General features: G+C 45.1%; 1 protein-coding gene across 1 annotated transcript in view; it reads right to left on the bottom strand.

Annotated features, from left to right (window-relative positions):
• LANCL3 (LanC like family member 3) overlaps positions 1 to 12,825 on the bottom strand; it is a gene marked incomplete at both ends in the record, with an annotated part of 29,249 nt that extends 16,424 nt beyond the window's left edge. The window contains 3 exon segments of the mRNA XM_080653092.1: positions 54 to 251; positions 12,187 to 12,310; positions 12,757 to 12,825. Coding sequence (XP_080509218.1) covers positions 54 to 251; positions 12,187 to 12,310; positions 12,757 to 12,825 — 391 coding nt within the window.
• Between the last annotated feature and the right edge of the window lie 1,517 nt (positions 12,826 to 14,342).

Raw genomic sequence — 14,342 nt, 5'->3', positions numbered from 1 at the left:
TTTATCTAAGCTTGATGAAAGGCAATGTTTTCAGTTAATAATGAGTGTGAGACCTGGGGCGCCATGGCACCAGTGCACCAGCTCATTCTCTCTCTCAATGGCCTTGCCAAGCTCAGGTGGCCAGTTGCAGTTCTGTTCCTGCTCCATGAGGAAGTCCACACTCTGCCATACCAGCTTCTGATCTGAGGGCTTGATGTGCTCATAGTAAGAAAGAAGCACCTGGAGAATGGATGATAGGCTACAACCTGTTCCTATATTGACAAACAAAGCATAATTAATACACACAGTTTAATTTAGTATAAAGACAATCATCTATATATATAAAAGCCTAAGCAACAGCCTGACCGGCTGATGGCCAGTAGCTATGATGTGCACTGACCACCAGAGGTCAGATGCTCAACACAGGAGCAGAAACCACAGGCATGGAAACATGGAACAGACTGATGAATCTCAGAGGGAAGGGGGGAGTGGGGAGGGCGGAAAGATATTAACCAAAGATCTTATATGCATACTAGAAGCCTGGTGCCATGCACAGGTGGGGTCCCTCAGCTTGGCCTGGGGGGATTGGGCCTAAATCTGTTCTTCGACATCGCGAGAGGGGTTCCAGATTGCGAGAGGGTGCAGGCCAGGCTGAGGGACCCCACCGGTGCACAAATTTGTGTACCAGGCCTCTAGTAGTATAAATAAAAAGAATGGCAAATTACTTCCAAGCACACATAGTGATATAATAGTTGAGTTGCCAAAAAACTAGGCTTCTGGGAAACATGGGTTAGAGCAGAGGTCAGCAGCTTGCAGGCCAAATCTGGCTCACTGCCTGTTTTCTTAAATAAAGTTATTTTTAAACTTTTTAAAAATTAATATTCACCCAAGGATATTTTTTTCCATTTCATTTTAGAGAGAGTAGAAGGGAAGGGTAGAGACAGAGAGAGAAACATCAATGTGAGAGAGACACATAGATTGGCTGCCTTCCACTCGTACCCTGACTGGGGCCAGGGATTGAGCCTGCAACAAAGGTACGGCCCATGAATGGAATTGAACCCATGACCCTTCTTTAGTCCGAGGGCCAATGCTCTAACCACTGAGTGTAGAGGTGTTCTCTCTTTTCCGCGTCCAGCACGGAAAAGGAACAGGTCTGGTTCCTGAGTGGAGGAGCTGGGGATTAAGAAATAAAAGAAAGAAAGAGACAAGAGGCAGAAATAGAAGCAAAGCTGGGAGCCAGGTGGGATGCTGCTTTCTCTGATGGAGGGGCAGGTCGCCCAGAGCCGACACAGCACATTTATTTATATTCCAAAGTACAAAGGGGGTTTCACCGAAAAACTTAGGATCAAAGGAGCTTGGATGGGCCCAGGTCCTATTCATTCCCTAAATTCCCAGTGCTAGGTGCAAGACTGGATTTACACCTCAAAGCCCACTTCCTGGCACTTGGACAAAGGTAAAAGTCAGTACTGATAACACCCCCACCTTCTTGGGGAGGGCGTAACCGAGACCCGGCTCTGCCAGTCGCCTCGGGCTCAGCTGACAACAATTTAAAGAATGTCCATGTGCCTTCCCAGGGGGCCCTCTACATCTCCCCCATTTTTCATTTTTAAATGCAGCCTGTGGACATCTAGTTGGACCCTTCGGACTTGAGATCGCAGGAGCTTGCTGATGACTGAAAAAAAGCAGCATAAGATTAGTAGTACACAAAGGAATCCAATTAGGTATGAGACAGTGTTTTTTAACATATTCCAAGGATTAAATTCTTTTAAATCATCCAGCGATTCTTTTGCTAGTTTTGCTGGAGATATAATTTCATCATGACTATTCTGAATGGCTTGCACATGTTTGTGTAGCCGCACTAGGTCTATACTGATATTATGATGATGCCATATTCCCTGTAGGTGCATCTTGATTTTATTCCAATCCCATAGAGAACTGTTATGTTGGGCTGAAGTCACACAAATATATGTAAAAGCGGCATGGCATTGCAGCTGCTGTCTAATCTTAATACTTTCTAATTGATTGCCTAGTCCTATCACTACAGCTTCCAAAGCATTTAGCTTTGTTTCTAGCCATTTGTCTATATCTTCTTGATCATGAAATGTAGTTGAGGTGTTCTGAGCCAATTCATTGACAAACTTTGCATTCTGGATGCTTTGGGTCAAAGCAAGAGAAGCAGTCACAGCAGATGCAATAACAGTAACTAGAGTAACAATACCAAAAATAATAAGTCCCAAAGCACGTTTTTCCCGGGACAGCTGATTGTGTAATTCCTGCAATGCCTGGAGGCCTGCATCATGATACCATTTTCCTGTTATATTGGTAGGAAGCATAATAAAAGGAGGCTGCTTTAAAATCAATATATCTTCATTCAGGTTATGCCTGGAAACACAGCTGGTAAGGTTACAGTAATGGCATTGGACAGCATAATGGGTGTCCAATCTAGTGATATTCACATTTCCAGTCACCAATACATATGGGGGCTGGACACAGGCTCGTAAGCCATAACAAGGGCTCAATGTACATGCTCCTTTAGTATTAGCTGAGAAAGAGCCAGTAAAATTAAGAAAATCAAGAGCAGCGGCTAAGCGCCACAGATCTTTCTGTAAATTTCCTGTTTTTGTGGTTAGGGCATTACCTACAAAACCTCCCGGTGACATAGGCTCGTGATAGGGATATTTAGCATCAAGCCTGTGGGACCAATCCAATACATACAAGTCAGAGCCAGAAATATTATGTCTCACTGGTACTGGATTGGCACAATCTTGCCATTGAGAAATGCTCCCCTCAGTAGTGGTGCTATTAGGGCAGGAGGGGAGCGGGGGATGCTTATCAGACAGCCATCGGGTGACCTTAGGAAATCCTAGTTTAGTAACTGTCTGAACATATTTTCCCATATCCCAGGGGCCTTCAATGTTAGCAATGTTTGTGCCTCCATAGGACGTCTTATTTTCTTGGCCAAGCTGTAAACATCCTGAAGTCCCCCTTTTTGATAAACAAATAGGGAGCTCCCCACTAAAGCCATTATAAGTATAATCACCTTGGGAGGAAGGAGTTATGTGCTTGTCGGAGCTACCCCCGACCATATTAGTGTTGTTAGTAAATGCTGACACTGAATCTCCAGTCCAGGTGGCTGGATTGACCATAGGAGGGTCTGGAACATAAGTCCAGTAAGTTTCTGCTGCAGCCATACTTCCCTGGCAGCTGATAAGTGCCATCATAGCAAGAAAAAGGTTGGAGGGTATTACCTGAACCCCCTGTTCTTTCACCATTTGCCGAGCATCGGTGGTCAGTTTCTTCAGTTGACCCCCATGTGGGGACACTGGCTTCCTGGGTGGTTTTAGCCTGCTGCCTTACTCTTCTCTCCTTCTGTGGGGTCATTGGCTGAGCTGGCATTGTCACCGGCGGTGTGATCTTCAGCTTCTTGAATGGTGGGATAAGTTGTTTTCCCAGGTCCATGGTGGTGACGCACTGCTCGCTCTGGCACCCAGATGGGGTTAGAAGCACCTTCTGGAAAGATACAAACGTGGCCTCTTCCCCACTTCATTACTGGATCTGGTCCTTTCCACTGTCCTGTTTGCAAATCCTTCCATCATGCCATACCAGCAGATGCTATGGCACCAGGAGTTTGATGCCTCTCGGCTGCTGTGTGACCATCGTCACAATTTAAAAAATTTAAAGTGTAAAGGGCATGATTTAACTGATTCTGTGGAGTAAGATTATACCTCTCTCCCCCTTTTTGTTTTTGTAATTGAGTTTTTAAGGTTCGATTAGCTCTTTCTACAATTGCCTGTCCTTGGGGATTATAGGGAATTCCTGTTTTATGCATAATTTTGTATTGCTTACAAAATCGCTGAAAGGAGGAGCTAGTATATGCAGGTCCATTATCTGTTTTTATTTCTAGGGGCCGTCCCATGACTGGAAAAGCCACTAGGCAGTGATTAATTACATGCTTTGCACTTTCCCCTGTTTGGGGAGTAGCAAAAATGAAACGTGAGCATGTGTCTATAGAGACATGGACCCACCGAAATCTGCCAAATTCAGACACATGAGTAACATCCATTTGCCAGATTTGATTAGGTTTAAGTCCTCGGGGGTTTACCCCTAGTGCTGGCACAGGGAGGTGGATAACACACTGAGGGCATTGTTTGACAATCTGGCGAGCCTGCTCTCAAGAAATGTGGAATTCCTTGCACAAGGCAGAGGCATTTTGATGATGCAGGGCATGCAAGGCCTGTGCCATGGAAAATGGGGTGGTCTCCTCTACTGAGGCAACGAGACAATCTACTTCTTCATTACCTGCAGCCAAAGGACCTGGAAGACCAGAATGGGATCTAATATGGCCAATAAAACACGGGAATTGCCGTTTTTGAATAACTCTTTGCAAGGTGATAAACAGATGGAACAGCTCTTCAGAGTTTGTATGCCCAATGGTAGCAGTTTCAATAATTGTAGCCATTCCAACTACATAAGCACTGTCACTGTAGATGTTGACCGGTTCAGAGGCAAAGTTTTCTAAAGCATAAATGAGAGCTTGGATTTCCACTGGTTGTGCAGAAGAGTAATTTGTCTGAATTACTTTAGAACTCTTTACACTATGAAATCTGGCTTTCCCTGAGCTGGACCCGTCAGTGAAGACGGTTAGTGCTTGGGGGAGAGGTTGCTGCTTAACTATTTTTGGAAAGATAAAAGTTGTAACAGACAGAAACTGTAAAATTTTATTAGCAGGATAATGATTTCCAATTTGACCAGGATAGTTAGCAAGGGCTGTTTGCCAATTAATAGAGTATTGCCATAGCCAACTTTGTTGTGCTGTGGTAAATGGCACTATAATGAGGGAAGGCTCTTGCCCTACTAATTGAACTAGTCTGTACCGTGCTTTCGCTATGAGCTGAGAAACCAAATCATGAAAATGTGTTAATACTTTAGTTGGAGAATGGTCCAGGTGGAGCCATTCTATTACTCCTGGGTCCTGCCAAATGACTCCCGTGGGAGTGTGAGTAGTAGGGAAAACTAATACCTGAAGGGGTTTAGTTAAATCTACTCTTACAAGCTGAGCAGCTTGAAGGGCAGCTTCTACTTTGGTTAAAGCAGTACCAGCTTCTGCAGTTAATTGTCTAGGAGAAGATGGTGAGGAATCTCCTCGAAGAATACCATACAAAGGAGCTAAATCTGCAGTAGTCAATTTTAATGAGGGACAGACCCAATTAATGTTCCCAAGTAATTTTTGAAAATCATTTAAAGTTACTAATGAATCCGTCCGAATTTGTAAACGTTGAGGACGCACAGTACATCCTTCAATTAAACTGCCTAGATATTGAAAAGGAGAACTTCTCTGTACCTTTTCTGGTGCAATACACAGCCCCATAGTTAAGAGAGAATGTTGTAAGTCTGCAAAAGCTTTATGAAGAGTGTCCACATTCTCATGAGCCAACAAGATGTCATCCATATAATGGATGATGTATGCCTGGGGGTGCTGCTGCTTTACGGGGTGGATAGCTGCATCCACAAAGTCCTGGCATAGCGTAGGACTGTTAGCCATTCCTTGTGGCAGCACTTTCCAGCAGTATCTCTTCGCTGGCTCTTTAAAGTTTATTGCAGGAACACTAAATGCAAATCTTTTACAGTCATTTGGATGCAAAGGTATAGTGAAAAAACAATCCTTTAAATCTAGAATGAGTAGTTCATAATTAAGAGGAATAGCAGTAGGTGAGGGCAGTCCCGATTGAAGGGGGCCCATAACCTCCATGGTTTTATTTATTACTCGGAGATCTTGCAAAAGTCTCCACCCACCTGATTTTTTCTTAATTACGAAAATAGGTGTATTCCAAGGACTATAAGTAGGTTCAATATGACCAGCTTCAAGCTGTTCTTGTACTAGAAGCTGTGCTGCTTGAAGCTTCTCTCCAGTTAGGGGCCATTGATCAACCCAAACAGGGTCGTTAGAGAGCCATGTGATTTTTGCAGCAGTCTTTTTCTGGGTCGGAGAGACGACCAAGGCCCCTAATGAAAAGGCTGTGGCTCCCTGTATCCTAACCCTCTTCTCCCTTGCTGGGTGGACATGGGGATAGGAGATAATCTGCCTTGCTGCTTTTTTCCTACTCCTTTAACGGGATAAAATCCTTGATTTAACATTTGAGCTGTAACCACAGCATTGGGACTCATTAGTAATACCCCCATTTGCTCTAGAATGTCCCTTCCCCAGAGGTTAATAGGTAAATGATCAAGCACATAAGGTGTAAAATATCCTGTATTTCCCTTTAAATCTTCCCATTTGATGAGCTGCACACTCTGTTGAGGCTGAGAGACTTGGCCAATGCCTTGCAAATTGGCAGTAGCTGTATTAAGAGGCCATGCAGGGGGCCAGTGCCTGGAGGCAATCATGGAAACATCTGCCCCGGTATCTATTGTTCCTCGGAAAAATTTCCCATTTAATTTTAACTCTAGCTCTGGGCACCCCTCGTTTAACTAGCTGCGCCCAGTACATTTGATTAGAGGATCCAAATCCTCCTTCTCCCCGAAGCTCTGTGGAGAGAAGTTTCCCTGCTGTGTAATAGGGCAAAATTATAATCTGGGCTATCCTAGTTTCTGGAAAAATTTGAATTATGGTATTTGTTGTTTGTGCCATAACTTTAATTTCACCAGTATAGTCTTGATCTATTACACCTGGTAAAACTTGAAATCCTTTCATAGTTAAGCTACTTCTTCCTAAAATAAGTCCCATGGTGCCTTTAGGTAATGGTCCATAAATCCCTGTAGGGATTGCTTGTGGCCCCATATCGGGAGTTAGTACATATTCGGTGGTGGGACAAAGGTCCAATCCTGCACTCCCTGGGGTGGCGTGGTAGAGTTCCCTGACAGTGGGCCGATCGAAGGCTGTGCCGGGTTGAGCGACAGTGCCCCTACTGTTTGGTGGGGCCGTGGCCGGCCCCACTTGCCATTTCCCTGATGTGGGCCAAGAGGCTGGCCATCAACGTCCCTCTGGGAGCGGCAGTCATTGGCCCAGTGTTTCCCCCTGCGGCAGCGAGGACAAAGACCTGGTTGCCGAGCTGGGAGACTAGGAGTGGAACTTCCCTGTCCCCCTGAGGCAGCCCGTTGCCTGCAATTCTTTGCAAAGTGAACTGGCCTCCCGCAAGTGAAACAAGTTCTTTTCTCTTTGCTCCCTGAATGGTCTCTCTGCAGTCTCCTTCAATGCAGCAGCCAAAGTCACTCCCTGAACATAGGCAGGCCCAATATCAGCACAAATACGGATGAACTCAGGAATTGACCCCTTTTTTCTGTAGGGGCGTAGAGCCTCCTGACATGTTCTATTGGCATTTTCAAAAGCCAGTTGCTTCACTAGTAGAGATCCCGCATCAGGATCTCCAACCACTCTGTCTACCGCCTGAAGCAACCGTGCCACAAAGTCTTGATAGGGCTCCTCTGGCCCCTGTATAATTTTTGTAATGTCCGTAGTTTTTTCTCCCTTAGTGGGCAACTCCCTCCAAGCCTTAGTGCCACAAATATTTATCTGCTGATAAGCTTGCAAAGGGAACATCATCTGAGCCTGTAAGTTGTGATATGCCCCGGTTCCTACTAACATTTCAAGAGTGATAGGCACACCATGCTGTTGATTTCTAGCCACTTGTTCTACACTAAGTTCAGTCCAATTGGATTTCCACATTAAATAATCTCCAGGGGAAAGACATGCCTTAGCCAGTGTTTGCCAGTCGAGAGGAGGCAGAGCTTCACTAGTTACAGTGTCAAGCAAGCTCAAGACAAAAGGAGAAGTGGGGCCATACATGGAAACAGAGGTTTTGAACTCCTTGAGGATTTTAAAAGGAATAGGCTCGTGCACTCGTAGTATCTGCCCTGGGTTGGTAGGGTCTGGCCTTTCTACGACAGGATACATTGAAAATCCTGTAACATCCTCTCCAGCTCGTCTCGCCTCCCGTAAGGTCTGCTGTAAAGGGGACAGTATCCGTGCAGGAGTTACTTTCACATTTGGCTGTGCGCCAGCTTCTAGCCATAAAGGCCAGGTGGCGAGGGCCATTTTTGCAAAACTGTGATCAAGATCTTCCTCATTATCTGAATCATCCCGCTCACGGTGATGCTTGCCTCTCTTTACCTCAATCTCTGGCTCCTGCTCATATTTAGGAGGTAAATCCTTGTTAGGTGGGCTCTTAACTACAGATGTAAGAGCAGCTGCAGGAGCAGCGGGTGGAGGCAGAGGAGGTGAAGGAGGCGCGAAGGATGGGGGTGGTATTTTTAGAGATTCACCCTCCTCAACTGTAGGCTGTAAAGCCTTGGCTGCACCCTGCTTAGGCATTCTTGAACTCGCCTGCGCAGGGTCAAGACAATCACGAATCAATGGCCATAGTGTAAACGTGGGAATAGGAATCTTTTCTGGACCTTCTGCTGTGTATCAGTCACGCAACTGCTTTCCAACCTTTTCCCACATTTGAATATCGACGGTTCCCTCTTCGGGAAACCAGGAGCACGTTTCATTAATAAAACTTAAAAATTCAAGGATCTGACTACGCTTAACAGAACATCCTTGAGCTTTGAACATAGTTTTAAGCATTTGAGAGTAGAGATCTCTTTCCTGAGACCCTGAATTACCCATATTTTACACCCAGTTGATTCAATTCAATTCACAACAATACACTCCTCTTCTTACCTTCAATCTGTGGTGCGCACACTTCTAGGAGTGACCCCCTCGCTTCTTGCCTCTGTACTCAGTCCCTGTTCCGGGGCACCAAATGTAGAGGTGTTCTCTCTTTTCCGCATCCAGCACGGAAAAGGAACAGGTCCAGTTCCTGAGTGGAGGAGCTGGGGATTAAGAAATAAAAGAAAGAAAGAGACAAGAGGCAGAAATAGAAGCAAAGCTGGGAGCCGGGTGGGACGCTGCTTTCTCTGATGGAGGGGCAGGTCGCCCAGAGCCGACACAGCACATTTATTTATATTCCAAAGTACAAAGGGGGTTTCACCGAAAAACTTAGGATCAAAGGAGCTTGGATGGGCCCAGGTCCTATTCATTCCCTAAATTCCCAGTGCTAGGTGCAAGACTGGATTTACACCTCAAAGCCCACTTCCTGGCACTTAGACAAAGGTAAAAGTCAGTACTGATAACACCCCCACCTTCTTGGGGAGGGCGTAACTGAGACCCGGCTCTGCCAGTCGCCTCGGGCTCAGCTGACAATTTAAAGAATGTCCATGTGCCTTCCCAGGGGGCCCTCTACACTGAGCAAAACTGACTAGAGCTGTAAATAAAGTTTTATTGAAACACACCATGCTCATTCATTGATCTATTGTCTATGGCTGCTTTTGTGCTACAATGGCGGAGTTGTATTTGTGAAAGAAACCATAGGGCCCAAAAAGCCTAAAATACATATTATTTATTCTTTTAAAAAACAGTTCAGCCCTAGCTGGTTTGGCTCAGTGGATAGAGTGTTGCCTGAGGACTGAGGGGTCCTGGGTCCGATTCTGGTCCAGGACACTTTCTTTGGTTGTAGGCTTGATCCCTGACCCTGCAACCAATCGACACGTCTCTTTCACATCCATATTTCTCTCTCTGTCTCTCCCCCTTCCTTCCACTCTCTCTAAAAAAATCAATGGAAAAATATCCTTAGATGAGTATTAAAAAATAATAAATAAATAAATAAATAAATAAATAATAAATAAAACAAAAGTTCAGTAATCAACCAAATTTAGAGAAAATATTTTTAAATTGTAATTAACATATTGATAGCTTGACTTGATTCTAGCGGTCTTCTACTCTGCTGTTATTTCTCTGTATAATATTTTTCATTTCAGTCAGTGTATGTTTAATTTCTAGTTGGTCCTTTTTCATATCCTCGAGGGTCTCGCTAAATTTATTGGACTTTTCTAGGAAATTCTTGAAAAACCTTATAACTGTGGTTTTGAACTCTATATCCAGTTATTTGCTTTCCTCCATTTTTTTCATTTGTGATCTGTTTCTTTGTCTCTGCATTTTTGCTGCTTCCCTGAGTTGGTAGAGTAGCTTTGTGTGCTAGGTGTCCTATAGGGCCCAGTGGCTCAGCCTCCCCAGTTACCTGAGGTGGACATTCTTGGTGCACCCCTTTGTGGACTGTTTGCACAGCCTTGTTGTAGTTAAGTCTTGATTGTTGTTGTTATCACTGGGAGGAATTGATCTCCAGGCCAATTGGCTGTGAGGATCAGCTGTGTCTACGCTGGGAGAACTTCTGTGCTGGAGACACCCTTATGAGACAAGACTTGCAAAATTGCAAAAGTCTCCATGCTTAGCTTGGATGGGGTGGAGTCTCAGGGCAGAGCAGACAGCCTTGGCTTCCCGTCAGCCCTGCCCCATGAGGCCCCTGGGTCTCAGTGTCCCTCAGTAATCGCTGCAAGCACCTCTGAGAGAAAGCCGCCCTTGAGTTTCGCCTGCTGCCAGACAGTCCAGTTTCTCCCCGAATGAGTCTGGGTTCCCAGAGTCTCGCCCGCAACTGGAGTTCAGCTCAGTCAGGAGCTTCCGTCTCCCTCCTGCTTGAGAAAGCCAGCTGTGCACTCAGCAGTGAGTCCTCTCCGCGCGCGTGCGCCTCCGGACCTTTGCCTTCCACAGCTCCCCTGAGTCTCAGTGTGCTTTCCTCTTTTCCTGACAGTCCAGATTCCCCCCGAATGAGTCTGGGATCCCAGAGTCTTGCCCGGAACTGGAGTTCAGCACAGTCGGGAGCTTTTGTCTCCCTCCCACTTGAGAAAGCCAGCCACGCACTCTGCTGCCAGTCCTCTCCACGGGTGCAGCACCTCCGTACCTCAGCCTTTTGCAGCTCATCTGAGTCTCAATGTGCTTTTCTCTTTCCTTCTAGTTGTAGAATTTCCACTCAGCCAGCTTTCTTGTGGTTCTGGATGTGTCCGTTTTGTCTTTCAGTTGTAGTTTTGAAACTGTTGTGCGAGGCAGCAGTTTAGGTGTTTACCTATGCCGTCATCTTGGTTTCTCTCAGCTGGGACAATTATGATACATGTTCTATAAAATCTCTAAGAATCCCCAGTGGCACTGAGTCTCAGTTATCCACAATTGCTCATTACTACATACTCTCTTAACTTATTTGTCTACCCTGTCTCACTGCCTCATTCTTCTACCAACACTTTCTCTGATCACCTCCCAATTAAACCATTTACATCTTGTCTCAAGGTCTGATTCTAAGGAAAGTTGGACAGGAACTTAAAGATTATTTTAGAAAACCCTCAGAAAACTGCTGATCTATAGCTCATAGTTTATCAGCCATTTATTCATTAATTTGGGTACCCTCATTTTGTACAGGCTCTTGGTAAAGGTCACAAAGATAAACAAAAGAAAGGCCTTATCCTGAAGGTGCACAGAGCCCATTAAGGCAGTTGGACAGGTAAGCCACTAATTGTACAGTCCATGTGATAAGGGCTCCAATAGAAATGTGGCAGGGTAACATGATATGAGCCAATTTTGCTTCACCGCAAAACCTGAACTGGTGAACATTTCTCTAGAGAGGGTTCAATAAACCCATTTCCCCAAAGCACAAAATTTCTCAACAGATCTAATGATGTTTGAACAGAGTCTTGAAGTCTGGGTATAAGTATTATGGATAGATGAAGGGGTTAGAGGAAGTCAGACATTCTAGGCAAAATAAGCAGGCACAAAGGTTAAGGTATGAGAAGATTTTGCTTATAGTATACTATACTATAAGTATAGTCTGGACAGAACTAGCAAGGGGAAGAGATAAAGTCTGAGTTTGGAGAAGGAGACAGATGATCTACAAAAGGCCTTCCAAGTTATGCTCAGAGGTAAGGAGAGCAACTAATTTTCAATTACATGCTCCATAGCTCAAAAGTCACCATTGTTATTCAGCAGTCTTTTATTAATCCACTAATATTAAAACTTGAGAATGTTAATGGCTGAATCCTATTTCCCTGTACAAAGGCACTATTTGCAATAGGTGTGTAAACTGTTCACAAACTCAGCAAAATTAGGCCAATGAACTCACAACTTAGAATAAGGAAAGCAATTGTTAAAATAGCTATGTTTACATCAGGTAGACTGTGGAAACAAATATTAAATTTCAATTTGTAAAATTGATCACTATTTGTTTTTAATGGCATTTTAATATATTTCTACTTAAATGAATAATGATGAGCTATTTCAAAAACAGATTTTCCAGTCTTTAGTCAATGCTGATATTAGAGACTCCATCTTTTGCCAGCACCTTCACTCACCCAAGTATTCAGATTCATAGTAAGAATACATCGGAGGAAATGGTTTCCTCTTTTTCATGGCATATTGCTTTCCAGAGTCAAGAATTGCTTGGCAAATTGTTTTGTTCTGTGCTGGGGTCAGCACCTGTGTAAGGAAATCAAGAAGCAGAAGACAAATCAGTATCATTTTTCCTTAGACACCGGATTTTCTTGCTTAAAAATCAATGAGCATATCCCCCAAATATCTTTTCCTAGGTCTGTGGTTGGCAAACTGCAGCTCGCGAGCCACATGCAGCTCTTTGGCCCCTTGAGTGTGGCTCTTCCACAAAATACCACAGCCTGGGTGAGTCTATTTTGAAGAAGTGGTGTTAGAAGAAGTTTAAGTTTAAAAAATTTGGCTCTCAAAAGAAATTTCAATCGTTGTACTGTTGATATTTGGCTCTGTTGACTAATGAGTTTGCCGACCACTGTCCTAGGTGTATATAAGCTTTGCCAACCATAACTTTTTTTTTAAACCATTGATTCTCTCCTTGTCTTTTATCTACCCTCTTGAGAAAATTTGCTCAGAAAAGAACAAAGACTGGTCCTAACCGATTGTGCTTTTACTCCTGGTGTACGGTGCAGGTCTGGCTCAGACAATGGGCTTTCAATTTTTGTCATTTAGACAGTGCTCATAAAGCCACAATTCTATGATAAGCTGCTGCCTGACAGACTCACTTGTGGCCTTTGGCATTCCTAAATGAAACCAAAGTCCAATAAGTACCAAAACAAAATAACTTTTTAAAAAAAAAAATATTTTATTGATATTTCACAGAGAGGAAGGGAGAGGGATAGAGAGCTAGAAACATCGATGAGAGAGAAACATCGAACAGCTGCCTCCTGCACACCTCCCACTGAGGATGTGCCTGCAACCAAGGTACATGCCCTTGACCGGAATCGAACCTGGGACCTTTCAGTCCGCAGGCTGACGCTCTATCCACCGAGCCAAACCGGTTTTGGCCAAAATAACTTTTTAAAAAATATATTTCTTTATTGATTTCAGAGAGGAAGGGAGAAGGTGAGAGAGATAGAAACATCAATGATGAGAAAGAATCATTGATGGCTGCCTCCTGCACACCCCCTACTGGGGATCGAGCCTGCAACCCAGGCGTGTGCCCTTGGCCAGAATCTAACCTGGGACCTTTCAGTTCGCAGGCTGACACTCTATCCACTGAGCCAAGCTGGCTAGGGTGCAAAATAACTTTTAATATCAAAATGATGCAATGATTTGCAGTTGTTATTATTTTATTCAATCTAACCACAGTCTTTTTTAGTACTATAGAGATTAAAATGTTCTTAAGCCTACAAAGCACCAGTGAGTTTATTGGGATTACTAGAGGTCCAATGCACGAAATTCGTGCAAAGGTAGGCCTTCCTTCCTGACTGCTGGCTTCATGGCTTCATGGGCCTGCCCCCGCCCACACCCACCTTGGCCTGGTGCTGCCCGCATCTGCCACCACACGTCCCCGGTTCCACAGTTCCGTGGAGCCCCCCCAATCAATTGCCCCAGAGAGGGTGGTCTGGGACTCCCTCTTTGGGGTGATGGAGGAGCCCCCCAATTGATCGCCCTGCTGGCTGGTGGCCTGGGCCTTCCTCTGTGGGGTGATCGTGGGGCAATGGCAGGACCCCCCAACCAATCACATCATACCTGCCTTGGCTGGCCTGGCGCCAGTGCATGTCATAGTGTGGTCATCCAGACCATTGTTCTGTAGTTTGGCCGTTTGGCCAATTTGCATATTATGCTTTTATTATTATAGACTAGAGGCCTGGTGCATGAAATTCATGCACAGGGGTGTGTGTCCCTCAGCCCAGCCTGCACCCTCTTGAATCTGAGACCCCTCAAGGGATTTCCAACTGCCCATTTAGGCCTGATCCCAGTAGGCATCGGACAGTCAGACATCCCTCTCACAATCCAGGACTGCTGGCTCCCAACTGCTCGCCTGCCTGCCTTCCTGATTGCCCCTAACCACTTCTGCCTGCCAGCCTGATCACCCCCTAACCACTCCCCTGCCAGCCTGATTGATGCCTAACTGCTCCCCTGCCAGCCTGATTGCACCTAACTGCCCTCCCCTGCAGGCCTGGTCCCCCCAACTGCTCTCCCCTGCAGGCCTCGGTCCCCCCCCCCAACTGCCGTTCCC

The sequence above is a fragment of the Plecotus auritus genome (genome assembly GCF_963455305.1).
Source record: "Plecotus auritus genome assembly, chromosome: X".
In the NCBI taxonomy this organism is placed as follows: Eukaryota; Metazoa; Chordata; class Mammalia; order Chiroptera; family Vespertilionidae; genus Plecotus; species Plecotus auritus.
The sequence above is the reverse complement of the archived record's forward strand: the minus strand, read 5'-3'. Positions and strand labels throughout refer to the sequence as shown.